Source organism: Cebus imitator, unplaced genomic scaffold (genome assembly GCF_001604975.1).
Source record: "Cebus imitator isolate Cc_AM_T3 unplaced genomic scaffold, Cebus_imitator-1.0 Scaffold541, whole genome shotgun sequence".
NCBI lineage: Eukaryota > Metazoa > Chordata > Mammalia > Primates > Cebidae > Cebus > Cebus imitator.
In genome coordinates this window covers 210,904-229,054 of record NW_016107856.1, presented here as the reverse complement: position 1 = coordinate 229,054, position 18,151 = coordinate 210,904, and the positions used below count along the sequence as shown (strand labels likewise).

The 18,151-nt window shown below is 50.4% G+C and overlaps 2 protein-coding genes across 7 annotated transcripts in view; both read left to right on the top strand.

The window, feature by feature from the left end:
- Window positions 1–9,774, top strand: part of ARHGAP30 (Rho GTPase activating protein 30) — a 20,362-nt gene extending 10,588 nt beyond the window's left edge. For 2 of the 4 annotated variants that reach the window (XM_017515047.2, XM_037733675.1), the window contains 10 exons: window positions 1,153–1,297; window positions 2,939–3,021; window positions 3,172–3,279; window positions 4,216–4,343; window positions 4,802–4,973; window positions 5,056–5,159; window positions 5,235–5,312; window positions 5,838–6,239; window positions 7,573–7,838; window positions 7,928–9,774. In XM_017515047.2, the coding sequence (XP_017370536.1) occupies window positions 1,153–1,297; window positions 2,939–3,021; window positions 3,172–3,279; window positions 4,216–4,343; window positions 4,802–4,973; window positions 5,056–5,159; window positions 5,235–5,312; window positions 5,838–6,239; window positions 7,573–7,838; window positions 7,928–9,556 (3,115 nt within the window). In that variant the 3' untranslated portion in view covers window positions 9,557–9,774. The remainder of the gene's footprint in view (window positions 1–1,152; window positions 1,298–2,938; window positions 3,022–3,171; window positions 3,280–4,215; window positions 4,344–4,801; window positions 4,974–5,055; window positions 5,160–5,234; window positions 5,313–5,837; window positions 6,240–7,572; window positions 7,839–7,927) is intronic. The other 2 variants (XM_017515050.2, XM_017515049.2) reach the window with 2 other exon arrangements.
- A 92-nt stretch (window positions 9,775–9,866) lies between these two features.
- Window positions 9,867–18,151, top strand: USF1 (upstream transcription factor 1). 3 transcript variants are annotated; one of them, XM_017515072.2, is made up of 11 exons: window positions 9,869–11,773; window positions 14,092–14,184; window positions 14,570–14,619; window positions 14,789–14,873; window positions 15,245–15,346; window positions 15,613–15,808; window positions 16,047–16,134; window positions 16,585–16,643; window positions 16,789–16,883; window positions 17,129–17,257; window positions 17,443–17,668. In XM_017515072.2, exons 5-11 carry the CDS (start codon window positions 15,248–15,250, stop codon window positions 17,530–17,532), a joined length of 756 nt encoding a protein of 251 aa, XP_017370561.1. In that variant the 5' UTR covers window positions 9,869–11,773; window positions 14,092–14,184; window positions 14,570–14,619; window positions 14,789–14,873; window positions 15,245–15,247; the 3' UTR covers window positions 17,533–17,668. The 3 variants fall into 3 exon arrangements, with proteins under 3 accessions (XP_037589604.1, XP_017370561.1, XP_017370560.1); XM_017515071.2 differs by having other exon boundaries at window positions 9,872–11,773; window positions 14,789–14,904; window positions 17,443–18,151; XM_037733676.1 differs by lacking the exon at window positions 16,047–16,134 and having other exon boundaries at window positions 9,867–11,773; window positions 14,789–14,904; window positions 17,443–18,151.

The window sequence follows — 18,151 nt, the reverse complement described above, 5'->3', positions numbered from 1 at the left end:
TTTTTTTTGAGACCGGGTCTCACTCTGTCGCCTAAGCTAGAGTGCAGTGGCACGGCCATGCTTCACTGCGGACTCTACCTCCTAGGATAATCCTCCAACCTTAGCCTTCCGAGTAGTTGGGATTACAGGCATGAGCTACCTCCCCGATCCTATATTTGCATTTCTGTAATAGGTAATGATGTTGAACATCTTTTCCTGTGCTTATTGGCTATTTGCATATCTTCTTTGGAGTAATAGTAATGTTTATTCAAATCCTTTGCCCATTTTTTTCTCCCTTTCCTATGGTGCCGACTTTACCCGTATAAAAATTTGGCTTATTTGTTTAGCTGGGCATGGTGGTGCACACCTGTAATCCCAGCTACTCAAGAGGCTGAGGAAGGAGAATCACTTGAACATAGGAGGCGGACGCTGCAGTAAGCCGAGATCGTACCACTGCACTCCAGCCTGGGAGACAGAGCAAGACTCTGTCTCAAAAAAGAAAAAAAAGTCACTTATTTGTCTTTCTAATCATTGAATTATAAGAGTTCTTTTTAAGTGTACCCGTACTTAAAAAGAAAAAAAAAAAAAGAGTTCTTTATACATTCTGAATAGTACACCCTCAATCAGATAAACAGTTTGCAAATATTTACTCCCATTTTGTGGGTTGTCTTCACTCTTTTAATAGGGTCTTTTGACATACAAATGTTTTTAATTTTGACGTTCAATGTATCCATTGTTTTGTTTGCTTGTGCTTTTAGTGTCCTATCTAAGAAACTGTTGCCTAATCCTAGGACTTAAAGATTTATACTTCTGTTTCTTTCTAAGAGTTACACCCACCCATTTTTACGTGTACCCAGTGGCACAGACTTAGGATCATCCCCTATTGACTCTTACATGCTCTTGCATTGCTATACATTATCTCTAACATATCCCTGTTCATGCATAAATCCACTTACCTGCACATGTACCCATCCTCACATTCACATCTGCATGTCAACATATGCAATACCTTATACATACACATATGGATCACATGTGTATTTGTTCCAACATTCTCCTTCCAAGTCTCACACATGTTGACCCATGACAGTGCTGGGACCCATCTCTACAGCTCCCACCTCTCCCCACATTATGCCAACCCTTACCACTCCTGACCATACTGCACTTACCCAGGCAGGAATTTGAGGCAGAGCGGAAGCCAGACCTGCGGCGGGATGTTTACCTCCAGGACATTCACTGCGTCTCCTCGCTGTGCAAAGCTTATTTCAGAGAACTGCCGGATCCCCTGCTCACTTACCGGCTCTATGACAAGTTTGCCGTGAGTCGAGAGGCAGGGGGGTGGAAGACAGGGCTCAGGGGTGGACAGTCTGGTTTTGACATCCAAGGTGTGTCACATACCGGCCAGAGTCCTAGCCATCCTGAATGACAGAGACCACAGAAAGTCTTTACTGGGGAAAAGAACCCTCCTCGCCAAATATCCTAGCCCCTACTACCTCCAACCTCCTCCATCTCTCTTCTCTTCATCCTCCCTCTGCCATGTCCTTCGCCTAAGGCCCGCAGATTGCACACAGCACAGTGATGAGACTTGGGGAGACAGAGGCAGATTGTCGTAGCTGGAAGGCCCTTGGAAAGCATGTAGACCAGAACTTCCCTATACTTAAAATAATGAGAATACTTTTTAGAAGTCAAGTTTTTTCAAGGATGCCCCTCCATTCACTGTAATTGTGTATTTAACATTTTTTTTTTTCTTTGTTTTGAAATGGAGTCTCACTCTGTCACCCAGGCTGGATCGCAGTGGTGGGATCTTGGCTCACTGCAACCTCCGCCTCCCAGCTTCAAGCAATGCTGCCTCAGCCTCCTGAGTAGCTGGGATTACAAGCACCTGCCATGATGCCTGGCTAATTTTTTGTATTTTTGATGGACACAGCATTTCACCATGTTGGCCAGGCTGGTTTCAAATCCGTGACCTCAGGTGATCTACCCACCTCGGGCTCTCAAAGTGCTGGGATTACAGGTGTAAGCCACCGTGCCCGGGCTGTTTTTTGTTTTTTTGAGACAGGGTCTCCTTCTGTCACCCAGGTTGGAGTGCCGTGGTGTGATCACGGCTCACTGTAACCTTGATCTCCCAGGCTCAAGTGATCCTCCTACCTCAGCCTCCTGAGCAGATGGGACTATAGGCATGCACCACCATGCCTCTGGCTGATTTTTAAAATTCACTAGAGACAAGGTCTTTCTGTGTTGCCTAGGCTGGTCTCAAACTCCTGAGCTTAAGAAATCCTTCCACCTTAGCTTCCCAAAGTGCTGGGGTTATAGGTGTGAGCCACTGTGCCCAGCCTGAACATCTTTTAAATGTGAAAACACATGAAAAATATGCTATCTTGAATTGAGTAACACTTTTTTTTTTCTGAGACGGAGTTTCGCTCTTGTTACCCAGGCTGGAGTGCAATGGCGCGATCTCGGCTCACCACAACCTCCGCCTCCTGGGTTCAGGCAATTCTCCTGCCGAATTGAGTAACACTTTAAAAATAAGTTGTACTTTATTTAGCACAACAGCACTGAGAGACCCTGAATGCTAGCAGCACCCTGCTCAGTCCACACCAGCTAGGTTGGGGTGGGGAATGGCCTTCCTGGACACAATGAAACAACTCTGCAGTCCCTGGGGCACCCACAGGGTGGCACCACTGAAGTAGCCCAGCACCACAGCTCTATGGATGGAGGATGGTAAGGCAACGAGTTGTCAAGGTCACAGAGCTATGAAGTGGCATAACCAAAATTCGGCTGCCATCTTTGTGGGCCCCAAATTCTGAGCTCTCACTGTCAGTGCACCTCAGATGATGTAGGACAGAGGAGCACAGAGTCCAGTGCACACTGTTCCTGAGAACTTGGTTAGGAGCTCTGGGGAGTAAGCAGGGGCATCGCTGGGTCATTGACTCCTGCTTCTTGCACCCTTCTCAATCAGGAGGCTGTAGCAGTGCAATTGGAACCTGAGCGCTTGGTCAAGATCCTAGAGGTGCTTCAAGAACTCCCCATCCCAAACTACAAGTATGTGGGGTTCCACATCTGCCCAGCAACCTGAGACAACTCATTCATTCTCTGCCTGGAGCCTTAACGGGGTCCTACTGGCTCCCAGGTCCTAGTCCTAATGCCTGCCCTGGGCATTCCCTGTGTGATCCCTGCCCCCACTTTCTGCAGGACCCTGGAGTTCCTCATGAGGCACTTGGTGCACATGGCCTCGTTCAGTGCCCAGACCAACATGCACGCTCGTAACCTGGCCATCGTGTGGGCTCCCAATCTGCTGAGGTAGGCGCATGTGTGAGCAGTGTGTGGGGATCCTGTGAGACACGTGCCTCTGGGAGGCTGTTCCCAGATTGAGGTGCGACTGTGTGGGTACACTGGAGAAGGGTATGGGGCTCACAAAGCCCAGTGAAAAAAGAAGTTTTGAGATTGAGTCAGATGGGGCCCACCCATTTTAGCCCCATCTCTGTGATCAAATAAAGTCCCTAAAGGGCAGGACTTTTGTGTTTTCCTACAGTGTGTCACTGAGCTCAGGGACTAGAACATAATAGTTTCATGCCAATTTTTTTGTTTGTTTTTGAGACAGAGTCTTGCTCTGCTGCCCAGGCTGGAGAGCAGTGGTGTAATCTCAACTCACTGCAATCTCCGCTTCCTGAATTCAAATGATTCTGGCGCCTCAGCCTCCTGAGTGGCTGGGATTACAGGCGTGAGCCACCACAGCTGGCTAATAGTAGAGAGACGGGGTTTTACCATGTTGGCCAGGCTGGTCTTGAACTCCTGACCTCAAGTGATCCACCCACCTCCTCCCTGTGCAAGTGCTAGGATTACAGGTGTGAGCCACTGTGCCTGGCCCCATGTCAAATGTTTTTTGAGCAAAACATCTTGTAGTCTCTGGAGAACTGGCTGGCATATCACTCACTGTGGTGGTGTAAGACAGACTACATATGGGAAGTCCTCTAATTCATTATAAAATTTATTATAAACAAGACACCCTGGTGTGCAACGGAAACAGAGAGTGACCCTGAGAAGGGTGTCCAAGAAGGCTTCCTTCCTGGAAGTCTTCAAGTGGCATTTGAGAATTGGAAGAATTATGCATACAGTTTAAGAGGTGGAAATGGGGTTAAGGTCATTCGAGAGAGAGAGAATAAGGTATTTTCAGGGAGAATCTGGATTGGGAAGTGTGGTGGGGCTGAGGGGGAGAATAATTCTACATCTCCACAGGTCTAAGGACATAGAGGCCTCCGGCTTCAATGGGACAGCAGCCTTCATGGAAGTGCGGGTGCAGTCCATTGTCGTGGAGTTCATCCTCACACACGTGGACCAGCTCTTTGGGGGTGCTGCTCTCTCTGGTCAGTGTCCTTCCTGCCCTCCATATATCCCACTGTCTGGGGAGTCAAGTCAGTTACAGAGAGCCTTGAAGTTCACCTAGTTCAGTTGAGTCTCATACAGGGATGTTGGTAGTGGTCACATGGAGAGAACACTGGGGAGATAATGGTGCAGTCAGGACTTGAGCAGACCTCTTCTGCTGTCAGTCCAGGGCACTGCTTGACCTCTGAGTCACCAACCTGGCTCCCAATGCTAGTGACAGCTCATACCCACTCCCAGCCCACAAGGCCAATGTCCTGGGATCTCCCGGCCCTCTTTGTCCATGAGGACACTCTTTTGAGGTGATGGACATAGAGGCACTGTCTTTAGGGGTGCTGGTGTATCCTAACCTGGTAGTTGGTGAGGGGTGATGAAGGATTGGGTGCCTGAGATCCCTCTCTTGGCCCTGTTCCTGGCTGGCCAATTCCTTTTCTGTTCCCAGGTGGTGAGGTGGAGAGTGGATGGCGATCACTTCCAGGGACCCGGGCATCAGGCAGCCCTGAGGACCTTATGCCCAGGCCCCTGCCTTACCACCTGCCTAGCATTCTGCAGGCTGGTGATGGACCCCCACAGATGCGGCCCTACCACACTATCATTGAGATTGCTGAGCACAAGTAAGGCCTCCTTCCTGGGCCCTCCTCCCCTGCGCTGACCACCACGTTCCAACCTCCAATTATGCCCCTCCATTCTCTGTAGGAGAAAGGGGTCTTTGAAAGTCAGGAAGTGGAGGTCTATCTTCAATCTAGGTCGCTCTGGCCATGAGACAAAGCGTAAACTTCCACGGGGAGCTGAGGACAGGGGTAAGTCTGGGGAGATGGGGGGAGCTCTGCTGAGGGTGCACAGGCCCTGGCTCTACCCACATCCCTGTCTTACAGAGGACAAATCCAATAAGGGGACACTGCGGCCAGCCAAAAGCATGGACTCACTAAGTGCTGCAGCTGGGGCCAGTGATGGTGAGTAGAGGGGTGCATGTCTGCATATGAACGTGTGTGTGCTATGTGACCAGTATGGGCCTGTGTGTGCATGTGTGTGTGTACATGTAGCCAACTGTGTTCAATAATTTCAAAAATATTTAATGAGTGCCTCTTATACACCAGCCACAGTACTGAATGCTATATTTACAATGGTGAGCTCATTGTCTAGTCTATGGGTTTGTTGATGAGTGTTCACATGGGAAGGGACAGCATGGCTGTGTGGTGGTGGTGGTGGTGGTGATGGTGATGACAGCCAGTGACTGTATTTGCAGGGAAGGGAGGGAGTTCCCCAGGTATGTGAAGGTGGGGTGATCTCTGACCTACTGGCTGGGTGGAGAGTTTGTAGTAGTGATCAAAAGAAGCTGGGCCTGGTACCTTCCAGGCTGTCCTTGCTCTCAGGCCTAAGAAAGCAGAGAGCATTCTCCAGAGCCTTCTTGAGATGTCTAGACCCCTTGCCCTTGGAGCTTAGGCCACTGCCTATCTGGTCCTCTCTTTCCTCCACAGAGCCAGAGGGGCTGGTGGGGCCCGGCAGTCCCCGGCCAAGCCCATTGCTGCCTGAGAGCTTGGAGAACGATTCTATAGAGACAGCAGATGGTGAACAGGAGCCTGAGGCAGAAGCACTGGGTGGCACAAATTCCGAACCAGGCACACCACGAGCTGGGCGGTCAGCCATCCGGGCTGGGGGCAGCAGCCGTGCAGAGCGCTGTGCTGGGGTCCACATCTCAGACCCCTACAATGTCAACCTCCCGCTACACATCACCTCCATCCTCAGTGTGCCCCCGAACATCATCTCCAACGTTTCCTTGGCCAGGCTCACTCGTGGCCTCGAGTGCCCTGCTCTACAGCACCGGCCAAGCCCTGCCTCTGGGCCTGGCCCTGGCCCTGGCCTTGGCCCTGGCCCCCCAGGTGAGGACCCAAAGATTGAACAAGGCTGGGAAAGGGGACTAGAACCCTAGGCTAAAGCTGTGATGCTGGAAGATTCGCCCTAGAAAAGGCAGAGGCCTCAGCCCTTGGGCTTTGGGGTGGTTACCTTCAGCTGCCTCCCTAGATTCAGGGTTGCAGAAATCCAGTAATATTACCAGGCTATGTGAAATCTATGGAGAGGAGATCTCTAGCAGCCTTCAGAGCACTGATGTACGCAAGAATGGGAGCTGTGTCAGACACATATACCAGGGATTACTAAGGACAGTGTGGGAATATATAATAGATGGATGGGTAATAATAATAGTAACATCAATACTATCAGCTAACATTTATCAAGAGTTTATTAAGTACTGGCTGGGCACAGTGGCTCACGCCTGTAATCCCAGCACTTTGGGAGGCCAAGGCAGGCAAATCACCTGAGGTCCGGAGTTCGAGACCAGCCGGCCCAACATGGCGAAACCCTGTCTCTACCAAACATGCAAAAAATTGGCTGGGCGTGGTTGCGGGCACTTGTGGTCCCAGCTGCTCAGGAGGCTGAGGCAGGAGAGCTGTTTGAACTTGGAAGGTGGAGGTTGCATTGAGCCGAGATTGTGCCACTGCACTCCAGCCTGGGCAACAAGAGTGAAACTCTGTCTCAAAAAAAAAAAAAAAAAAAAAAAAAAAAAAAAAAAAAAAAAAAAAAAAAAAAAAAAAAAAAAAAAAATCAAGTGCTGTGATTGCAGGAATTAGCTTGTCTCATTTCCTCATAACTTTGTGACATAGGTATTGTTATTTTTCTGTTACAGCAGTGAAAACTGAGACCTTAAACTTAGGTTATCAATTTGCTATTGATTTAGGTAGAAGTAGCAGAGCTGGGATCTGATCCTTGTTCTGACACCAGTTCCTGAAGTGTCACTCATGAGAAGTCCTGAGGCAGGATAGGATAGTGGGTAAGAACGTGGGCTATAGAGTTAAGTAAACTTGGGTTCAAATTTTGGCTGTGTTGCATATTAGTTACATGACCTTAGACAAATTGCTTAATCTCTCTGAGCCTCAGTTTCCTCATATATAAAATGAGGACAATACCCCACACAATAGTTTGGAGGAAAAAATAAGACAATGCATTGTAAAATGGATAGCACAGTGCTTGGCACCTGATAGGGGCTCAATTAAGGTAGCAAGCCAATAATAAGGGATATTGTTCTGAGAGGATCAGTCATGCAGAGTAGCTATGCTGGGAGTGCTGGGCCTCTGCTATAGCAATGCTAGGAGGACCCATATTGAAAAGGGTCAGGGCTTGACCTTTGTATTCCTGGGACTACTTCTCCCCCAACAGATGAGAAGTCGGAAGCAAGTCCAACCCCAGGTCCCCTGGCAGACTCAGGCCCAGACGACTTGGCTCCTGCCCTGGAGGACTCCCTGTCCCAGGAGGTGCAGGACTCCTTCTCCTTCCTAGAGGATTCAAGCAGCTCAGAACCTGAGTGGGTGGGGGCAGAGGATGGGGAGGTGGCCCAGGCAGAAGCAGCAGGAGCAGCCTTCTCCCCTGGGGAGGACGACCCTGGGATGGGCTACCTGGAGGAGCTCCTGGGAGTTGGGCCTCAGGTAAGGAGAGCTGTGTTGGGTTTGGGGGTGGCATGGAGTCAAGGGTGGACAGGGCCTCCTGATCCTGAGCCACAATGCTGTGCCTACAGGTGGAGGAGTTCTCTGTGGAGCCGCCCCTGGATGACCTGTCTCTGGATGAGGCACAGTTTGTCTTAGCTCCTAGCTGCTGCTCCCTGGACTCTGCTGGCCCCAGGGCTGAAGTTGTGGAGGAAAATGGGGAGGAAGTCTTCCTGAGTGCCTATGATGACCTAAGTCCCCTTCTGGGACCTAAATCCCCAATCTGGGAGGGTGCATCGAGTTTGGAGGAAGAGGCAGTAGAATGTGGAAGGCAGGATCTGGGACAGACTGAGGAAGAACAGGCATGCTGGGAAGTTGGGGAGGACAAGGAGGCTGAGCCTGGAGGCAGACTAGACATCCGGGAAGAAGCCGAGGGAAGTCCAGAGATCAAGGTGGAGGCTGGAAAGGCCAGTGAGAATGGAGGAGAGGCTGGGGGAAGCCCAGAGACAAAGGTCAAACTGAGAGAAGGGAGTAGGGAAGAGACAGAGGCCAAGGGAGAGACGTCCAAAGGTCAGAAGAAGGCTGATAGTATGGTGGAGGCTAAAGGTGTGGAGGAACCAGGAGGAGAGCAGTATACAGACGAGAAGGAAAAAGAAACTGAGAGAGAAGAGGCTGGGCAAGGAGAGGAAGCCCAGGTAGAAGCTAGAAGGGACCTAGAGCAAGGGGCCCAGGAAGATCAAGTTGCTGAGGAGAAATGGGAAGTTGTACATAAACAAAAGGCTGAGGGAGTCAGACAGGATGAGGACAAAGAACAGAGGGGGAAGGGAGACGATGAAGTACGAAAAGACCAAGGAGATGGTGAAGACAGCAGAAGCCCAGAAGCAGCAGCTGAAGGAGGAGCAGGGGAAGTCAATAAGGAATGGGAGAATGGGGACGGAGAGGCTGAGGGAGACCAGAGGACTGGAGGGGACTATTTAGAAGAGGGCACCCTCTCTGAAGGTTCAGGTCCTTCAGAGTCCCTGGAGGTTGACTGTGCCAAAGAGGGCAATGCCCACTCTTCTGAGATGGAAGAGGCAGCCCCACAGTCATCCCCACCAGAGGAGATGGAGCCTGAGGGGCAGCCCAGTCCAGAGGGCTGTAATCTATGCCCCTGTTCCCTGGGCTTGGGTGGTGTGGGCATGCGTCTAGCTTCCTCTCTGGTTCAGGTCCAACAGGTCCGCTCTGTGCCTGTGGTGCCCCCCAAACCACAGTTTGCCAAGATGCCCAGTGCAATGTGTAGCAAGATTCATGTGGCACCTGCAAATCCAAGCCCAAGACCTGGCCGGCTTGATGGGACTCCTGGAGAATGGGCTTGGGGGTCCCGACCTTCTCGATCCTCTTGGAGGAATGGGGGTAGTCTTTCCTTTGATGCTGCTGTGGCCCTAGCCAGGGACCGCCAAAGGACTGAGGCTCAGGGAGTTCGGCGAAACCAGACCTATACTGAGGGTGGGGACTACTGCCTCATCCCCAGAACCTCCCCCTGCAGCATGATCTCTACCCATTCTCCTCGGCCCATTAGCTGCCTGGAGCTCCCATCTGAAGGCACACAAGGGTCTGGATCCTGGAGTCGTCTTAGTCTGCCCCCCAGAGAACACCAGGTCCCTGATCCCCTGTTGTCCCCCCAGCGCCGATCGTATGCATTTGAAACACAGGCTAACCCTGGGAAGGGTGAGGGACTGTGATTAGGACCAGAGCTCTGGGCAAAGGGGACTTTGTGATTAGGACAGAGCTCTGGGTAAGTTGTTTTGAATCTCCAGGGTTCCTGACTAGCGGTGTCTTTTTCCTTTTTTCCCCTCAAGATGGAGTTTTGCTCATGTTGCCCAGGCTGGAGTACAATGGTGCCATGTTGGCTGACCCCAACATCCACCTCCTGGGTTCATGTGATTCTCCTGCCTCAGTCTCCGAGTAGCTGGGATTACTAATTTTGTATTTTTTAGTAGAGACAGGGTTTCTCCATGTTGGTCAGGCTGGTCTTGTACTCCTGACCTCAGGTGATCCACCTGCCTCAGCCTTCCAAGGTGTTAGAATTACAGGTGTGAGCCACTGTGCCCCGCCCTGACTAGCTGTCTCTTCTGCAGCTGCAGCAGCTGTATTGCCCAACTCTATAGGCTCTGGCCCCTCCAGATTCTCTTTTTGACTGTGGGAGGCACTGCCTTGATTGGTTTACCTGAACTTGTCTCAGATGCAAAGCACTTATCTCTTAGGAGATTCCCAAGAAAGTCAACAAGATCCTGTCCCCAGGGAGTGAGTCACTGGCCAAAGGGAACATAGGGTAGGCAGAAAACTTAAAAGAGTTTCTTAAAGTGAAGACTGGAGAATTCCAGCCAAGTTCCTCCCTTCCTCTGAGCTGTGAATCTCTCTTCATGGAAGCCAAGGGTAGAGACAGGGAGGATGGGGCCAGGTTAGAGCCTTCCATACACAAACACTTCTAGAGTTGTCCTTTTCTGTTCTGTTCTTGGACCCTTAGATGCCTCCTGACCCTTTTAGCTCCAGATTAGGAGAAACATCCAGCAAACTCTTTGAAGCCCTCAGTATTTGTTGGAGGGACTGGACTCCTCTCCAGCTCCCCCACCCTCTGCCTCCATCATATGTACAAGAGAGGTCCTGTACAGATCTCTCTGGGCTCTAATTTTTCCTTTGGAATAACTTCTTCCTATTTCAGGAAAGGGAAATGGTGTCACTCAAGTTCTGGAACTGCTTCTCCAGCCAGGCTGGGGCCATAGGTCCCGCTCTAGTGAAGGTCAATGTCTCAGAATAAAGGCTGTATTTTTTACAAATAGTGTGGGGTCTCATCATTCTTATTAAAGTCTTTGATGATAGGTATTATATTTTCTTTTTTTTTTGGTATTATATTTTCATATATTTGGCAAAACATTCTTTTTCTTCTTGCTGTTTGGGTGCTCTTCCTCAGTTGTCATGGAGACTAGTGGTTAGAAACTAGAACTAGGTTCATGGTGGTCAGGAAATGGGGAAGAGAAACTTATATTTACATAATGCTCATTATATGCCAGGAACTGGGCTAAGTATTCTGTGCTCATAGAATCTATGTCCTTGATTTTATTTAATCCACATCATTCTGGAAGGTTGGTGCCGGTATCTCCAGTTTACACATGAGGAAACTAAGGCTTTACTAAGTCAAAATGTTTGTCAAAGATCTCAGAGGTAAGAAGCGGCAGAGATGGGTTTGAAAGCTGGATTTGCCTGGCCCCCAAGTTTGAATTCTTCCTATTTTACCACACTACTCCAAATCCATTCAAGGTAAAGATCTTGATTGAGAAGAATGGGAATCAAGATTCCTGTTACATAAAGTGAACCTTTAGAAAGCTAGAAGCCTTGGGGTCTTTGGGTGAGTAATCGCTGACGCGAATTAACAAGGAATATACCCAGATCTATGCGTACCCCGACAGGTCGTAATCTCTAGCAGGTAACCCTTCAAAAACACGCCCTGAGTCAAGATGGCCTCCCAAATAACCCTTGTTAAAGATGGCGCCTCCATCGGACGTCCCTCCCTTGATCTCAGCGGGACTCTCATCTTTTTTTCCTGGAATGAAAAAATGCCCTGCCCAGCACTAAGATGTTAGTACAAGTTAGTCGTCTCTTTCTCGTTCTTGTCAAAAGTGGCCAGGACTTCGGCTACATTCTCCAGGACACGGCTTCTTTTCGACTTCAGAAAAAAACCCACAAACATCGACAACCTTCAGCTCTCACCAAGATGGAGCGAGCTGGAAGTGCGGCGGCTCAGAGTTTGAGTTTATGGGCGGGCCGAGGGCGACACTTCCGCCCCTCACCAACATGGCCGCGGGCTGGAAGTGCGCATGAGCAGCTGTCTATGGCGATACCCAGATCGGGACAGGGAGAACACAGTTGGAGAAAATCGGCGGCTGAGACGGCCTTGACCGGTGAGTGTAGGACCAGGCAGAAGTCTGGAGACTGGGTGGACTGGCAAGGCAGGGCAGCTTTGACTTTGTTTCTGTTTTTCAGGTTAGAGAACGCTGCCAGGGAGGAAGCCTTTGTTTTGGGGGAGGGGACCGTGCTGGTTCTTTATCTCCTACCCGGCTTTGTGGGCCGAACGAACTCTCTTCCTGCCCCGAGAGCTCATGTCCCAGCCCTCCTGCGCTGTCCAGCTGCGAGACGCAGCCGTCGGCACCCGGCCCCTGAGCTTCCCAGTCCCCGACGCCCTTTCCTGCCTCCTCCGCGGAGCAGCTAGGGCGCTGGGCTAGCGCTGCGGGGCTGCAGGGTCACGGCGCAGGCTCCCGGGCTCGCGCCTGGCGGGCGCTCAGCTCCGTAAGCGCCTACTGGTTGGTGTGCCTGCAGGGAGACGCCTCATTCTCAGGCAAGGTCTAGGCGCCTGACTTCTTTCGGGAGTTGATTTTTTTTTCCCTTTGTGTCCAGACTTCGCAAGGGCTTTTACTGGGCCCTTCTGGCCTGAGGGTGCACGCTACAATGTCCCATCCCGGTTTCCTTGTCACAGATCCCTAATGCTTAGGAAATGCTTCTGGATGTCCAACTAAGATTTGAATAAGTAGCCTGACCCGGTGGCTGGGTGTCCTGGAGACTGCCCCGGCTGACAGCTGTGGCCAATAGAGATGCCTCCTGTGCCGGGCCCTTTCATTGCCTTCTCCTGCAGTCAGCGCGGCAAGCTTCGTAGGGCATTTCCTCTTCTGGTTTGAAGATGGAAATATAGGTGGTCCCAAAACACTAGTGCTACTTCCCCTTACCGACTGGGATCTCCTTGCAGCGTTACTTCCTTTGGACGGTTTCACTTTCTGTTCCTTTTTTAACATTTTCCTCGGACGCAGTCTTGCTAAGCCTTATCCACTGAAAATTTTCCTTGGATAGGAAAGGTTTGGAGAACCTCGTGGGTAGATAATCTCTAAAAATCTTTCCCTTTTGTGTTGGGATTATCTTACTGCTTTGTACTGTGTAGCTGTTTCTTTCTGGAGGCATGTCTGCCCAGCCCTTTGTTTTTCCTGCCCTCTGGCTTGGTCTCAGGGTCCTAAGGCAGACCTTGTAGGTGGATTCCTCCCTCTTTGTCTCTTCTTCAGAACTCTGGGTTTTTTCTCTTCTTGCTGAGGCTCAGTTGATTTGGAGTTGTCATGGCAACATTTTAGCAACTGTGTTCTACTGGAAGGCTTGATGAATAAAATAGAGGGCGCTTGAAAATGATCCACTTGGGCTTTAGGGTTTCTAACACATTATATAAATCTGGATGCCCCAAAACAAGAGCCCTGTCAGTAGAATGGGGCCCAAAGGCCAAGTGTGGTCTTTGTGGTTAGGGACATTCTTCCAGTGGTAATGGGCTTCAGATTTCCTCTTCCTAGATTTGAGAACAGAAATGTCTCAGTGGACAATATGCGGCTGAGAAACTGGAAGAAGTGTCAGTGTCCATGACACGGTATTTTTTGATGGTGTGCCAATACATAGCCCTTCCTGATTCCCATGAAGCTGCCATCATGGCAGGTCATAATAGCTTTAATAATGATCCATTTAAGAAGTGTGTTGTTGGCCAGGCGAAGTGGCTCAGGCCTGTAATCCCCGCACTTTGGGAGGCCGAGGTGGGCGCATCACCTGATGTCAGAAGTTCAAGACCATCCTAGCCAACATAGTGAAACCCCGTCTCTAAAAAAATTAATAAAAAAATAAAAAAGAAGTGTGTTGTTTCGGCCAGGTGTGGTGGCACACATCTGTAATCCCAGCACTTTGGGAGGGGCAGGTGGATCACAAAGTCAGGAGTTTGAGACCAGCCCGGCCAACATGATGAAACCCTGTCCCTACTGAAAATACAAAAATTAGCTGGGTCTCATGGCACATACCTGTAGTCCCAGCTACTTGAGAGGCTGAGGCAGGAGAGTCACTTGAACCTGGGAGGCACAGGTTGCAGTGGTGAGCTGAGATTGTGCCAGTAGACTCCAGCCTGGGTGACAGAGCAAGACTGTCTCAAAAAAAATTTAAAAAAATGTGTTGCTTCTGTCTTCAAGTATAATTATCCCTCTCCACCAGGAGTTGGAGTGATAATGGAGGGATGAGGAATACTATTTGTAGAGTTGCTTTTTCAGTCACTGTAGGCCAGTCCTCAGCATCAGTATGGTGGAGGCTGATTGTACCCTGCAGATGACTGGGTTATTTTCCTGGCTGTGTGTTTATGGAACCTAAGTTCTAGAACCAGAGATACTGTTCCGTGTCCTAGACTCACTGCAAACTCCGTGATTTCTACCAGGACTTAGCACTGAGGCCTGTGAATCAGGAGATACCAACAGCTCCAAAAAAGGATCAGTTCCTCGGATGTGCCCCCTCACAGAGAGATGAAGGGGTGAGTGAAGAAGAGGTAGGATCTGGGATGAAAGACGGGTGGCCTGGGAGAATGCAGAACGGCCAAGAGCACTGCCTCAGGAGTCAGGTAGACCTGGATTCAGGTTCTACTGTATCACTTACTGTATGATTTGGTTTCTCCATCTATAAAATGGAAGTAGTGCTATCTATCTCGTGGTGCTATTTTTAGTATTAAATAAGAATACATGTTATGTACTTAGCTTAGTGCCTATGTTCATAGTAAACAGTAAACACTAGTTGTTATTCTAACCTACCCCAGCATCTGTTGGGAATGCCAGTGAGTTTGCAGCCCTATGCTACTGGGCTAGTGAGTTTCTCATTCACTTCTTCCCATATTCTTCCTTTTGTCCTTTCACCATAAATAGGCAGCAGAAAACAGCTGAAACGGAAGAGGGGACAGTGCAGATTCAGGAAGGTGAGTGCTAGAAACAGAACCAAGGCTAAGAACCCACCATGGGCTCCCTTCCTCCCTGACCAGACCATCTCCTGTGCATCCTCCTTCAATGACATGAAAGTGGAATGGGGATGGTGGCGGGGGTGGTGTGGAGAGAAAGGCAGACTTTTCCTTTGTTCTTTTAATTCAGGTGCAGTGGCTACTGGGGAGGACCCAACTAGTGTGGCTATTGCCAGCATCCAGTCAGCTGCCACCTTCCCTGACCCCAACGTCAAGTACGTCTTCCGAACTGAGAATGGGGGCCAGGTAAGGGAGGGGGCCAGGTGGCTGCAGGTGTTATTTGGGGTTGGGATTGAGGGAGGTAATTGAACATGTCTTGGGGTGACCTGGCTTGGAGGATGAGCTGAAAGCGTAGACTGTTGCAGGGGAGGGAGGTGCGAATACTGGAGTAGAGACTGGTGTGAGGTTAGATGTATGCTGAAACCTGTGTGTGGAGAACGAAGGAAGAATGGCTGAATCTGTGTCTCTGAAAGTTTCTTGTTTTGGGGCCCTATCCAAGGGAAGCTTTATGAGGGGGTCCTAGGATTCCCAGCACTTAATCTGTTCTTCTCTCTTCCCCTCCCTCTGCCTTCCTCTACACTTCTAGGTGATGTACAGGGTGATCCAGGTGTCTGAAGGGCAGCTGGATGGCCAGACTGAGGGCACTGGTGCCATCAGTGGCTACCCTGCCACTCAATCCATGACCCAGGTACAGGGTATGGGCTGGGGAGGTAACTAGAGTTCTGAGAAGAAAGATGAAGAAGGGAAGCAATAGGATGGGGGTGAAGCTAGGAACAGTGAGGCATCTAGGGCTACCTTGTCCCAAAACACTAGGCTCTCCCTTTCTGGATGTTTCTCTCTCTCTCTCTGTCTCTCCACCCTCCCCCCTACCCCAAGGGATAGAAGCTGCAGAGTGGTATAGTGGAAAGAAGTTTTTGACTGTTACCAGAATCTGTTCTCTTGCTCCGTTCGCAGGCAGTGATCCAGGGTGCCTTCACCAGTGATGATGCAGTTGACACAGAGGGGACAGCTGCAGAGACACACTATACTTACTTCCCCAGCACGGCAGTGGGAGATGGGGCAGGGGGTACCACATCGGGAAGTACAGCTGCTGTTGTTACTACCCAGGGCTCAGAGGCACTGCTGGGACAGGCGACCCCTCCTGGCACTGGTGAGATATTTTGGGAGGATGCTGGCTGGAAGGGGTAGGATAGGCTGTGGGACTTGACTGGTAGGCAGTGAGCCTTCACTCATGACTCTTAGTGATCATTAAGACCTGGGCAGGCAGTGAGTCTGGGAATGCTCTTCTTTTAGCATGTTCATTTTAGAGGAGGGGCCCAGGGTCTTCACCTCAGGGCTTGGTGAGGTTCCTACTCGTGTCCTGACAGAACCATCCTGCGTCTTCACAGGTCAGTTCTTTGTAATGATGTCACCACAAGAAGTACTGCAGGGAGGAAGCCAGCGCTCAATTGCCCCTAGGACTCACCCTTATTCCCCGTGAGTGACGCTTGTTTCTTCTCAGATTCCATAAGTGGTTTTGTTGGTTTGTTTTTGAGACAGAGTCTTGCTCTGTTACCCAGGCTAGAATGCAGTGTCGTAATCTCAGCTCACTGCAACCTCTGCCTCCAGGGTTCAAGCAATTCTCATGCCTCAACCCCCCCGAGTCACTGGAACTACAGATGTATACCACCATGCCTGGCTAATTTTTGTATTTTTAGTAGAGACAGGGTTTCACCATGTTGGCAAGGCTGGTCTCGAACTTCTAACCTCAATTGATCCACCTGCCTCAGCCTCCCAAAGTGCTGGGATTACAGGTGTGAGACATCTTACCCAGCTAGCCATAAGTGGCCTTAATACCTGCAAAATCTTGTATAATTCTTAAACACTAAACTCCAATCACATATTTTATCCTTCTCTGACCCTGGTCACCCTGGGCTCTATTGTCAGGAAGTCAGAAGCTCCTCGGACAACTCGTGATGAGAAACGCAGAGCTCAGCACAATGAAGGTAGGTAAGATCTGTGTGGAGCTAGGAGTGTCTGGTGGGCCTAGGACAGCAGTGATGTCTGCGGGGAGGAGGGGTTAGGTAATTTTACCCCGGGACTTGTGGTGAGTTTTCACTGAGCCACCTTGTCCTCCACTTTGCCCCACAGTGGAGCGCCGCCGCCGAGACAAGATCAACAACTGGATCGTGCAGCTCTCCAAGATCATCCCAGACTGCTCTATGGAGAGCACCAAGTCTGGCCAGGTCATGGAAAGACCCTGGTAGTGGGCAGGATGCCTGAATTCTGTCTCCTGGTATTGTTTCCAGAAATGGTAGAGAGTGGGGCACACATGACAGTAGTCTTACCTCTCCCTGAAGTTCCCGTATCCCTGGGAGATACTATAACACCTTTCTTAAGGGAAAATGAAGTCCAAAGTGTGAACCTGCTTTTGCAAAGCAAGCTGGATATCTGAAATCCTAGTCCTCATTTTGTCGGCCTTATCTTGCAGAGTAAAGGTGGGATTCTATCCAAAGCTTGTGATTATATCCAGGAGCTTCGGCAGAGTAACCACCGCTTGTCTGAAGAACTGCAAGGGCTTGACCAACTGCAGCTGGACAATGATGTGCTTCGACAGCAGGTCAGACGCCTACCCCCAGTGCAGCCCTTCTCAGCTCCACTAGCCACTGACCCAGTTTGACACCCTCTACTTTGTTCTCCATGGAGAGGGCTTCGTCTCTCACCAGTTGATGTCTGAATACATTCAGGGGCTTGGTAGTGCCAGCTTTACCACCCATTCCATTTACTGTCTTCTTCCCATGTCAGGTGGAAGATCTTAAAAACAAGAATCTGCTTCTGCGAGCTCAGTTGCGGCACCACGGATTAGAGGTCGTCATCAAGAATGACAGCAACTAACTGTGGGGATCCAGGGGCTTTGGGCCCAAGAACTGCAGATAGCCCAGGAGCAACAGCCTAATCCCGTGTCCTTTCCTTCACTGCCCACTTCTGGCAGGGGACGGGGCCGGGGGGGGGGGTTCAAAAGGTGTGTCTTTGAACTGAGGACCTGTGATATGGCAGCCTGCAGTGGTGTGAAACACACAATGTGAACGTGCACTGACAGCCTTGCCCACCCCCACCACGCAGCCCCTGGGCCCTTGTGCTCCTCTCGCACAATGCATGTGCTGTCTCCATGCTGGATACTGGACACACTAAACTGGGGGGCTTGTCCTGTGCTTGCTTAGAGTGCCCAGCAGAGGCCTGCTGACGGGTGATGCTCTGGCTTGCCCCAGGACTCTGGCACTTCCATTGGTTCTTCCTTTCCCTGGAGCTGAGGTTTAGATGTGCACCCTGCTGCTCAGGGGAGCAAGCTTACACAAGAAGTGGGGAAAGGATGTTTAGCAGTGGCTGGTGCCCATGAAGAGGAGACTGGCCAGCCAGAAGCTGAGGCTTGTGCAGACGTCTCTGGAGCCAGGGAGAACTACAGGCAGGGGCCCATTTGGGGCCTTCCCCTTTGTGGGGGTGTTTTTTTTTTTTT

Bases quoted from the DNA above. Each gene is read 5' to 3' on its own strand.
- USF1 (XM_017515071.2), top strand. The intron at 15,809-16,046 runs GTGAGATATTTT...GCGTCTTCACAG, and splicing joins GGCGACCCCTCCTGGCACTG to GTCAGTTCTTTGTAATGATG. The intron at 16,644-16,788 runs GTAGGTAAGATC...TTTGCCCCACAG, and splicing joins CAGAGCTCAGCACAATGAAG to TGGAGCGCCGCCGCCGAGAC.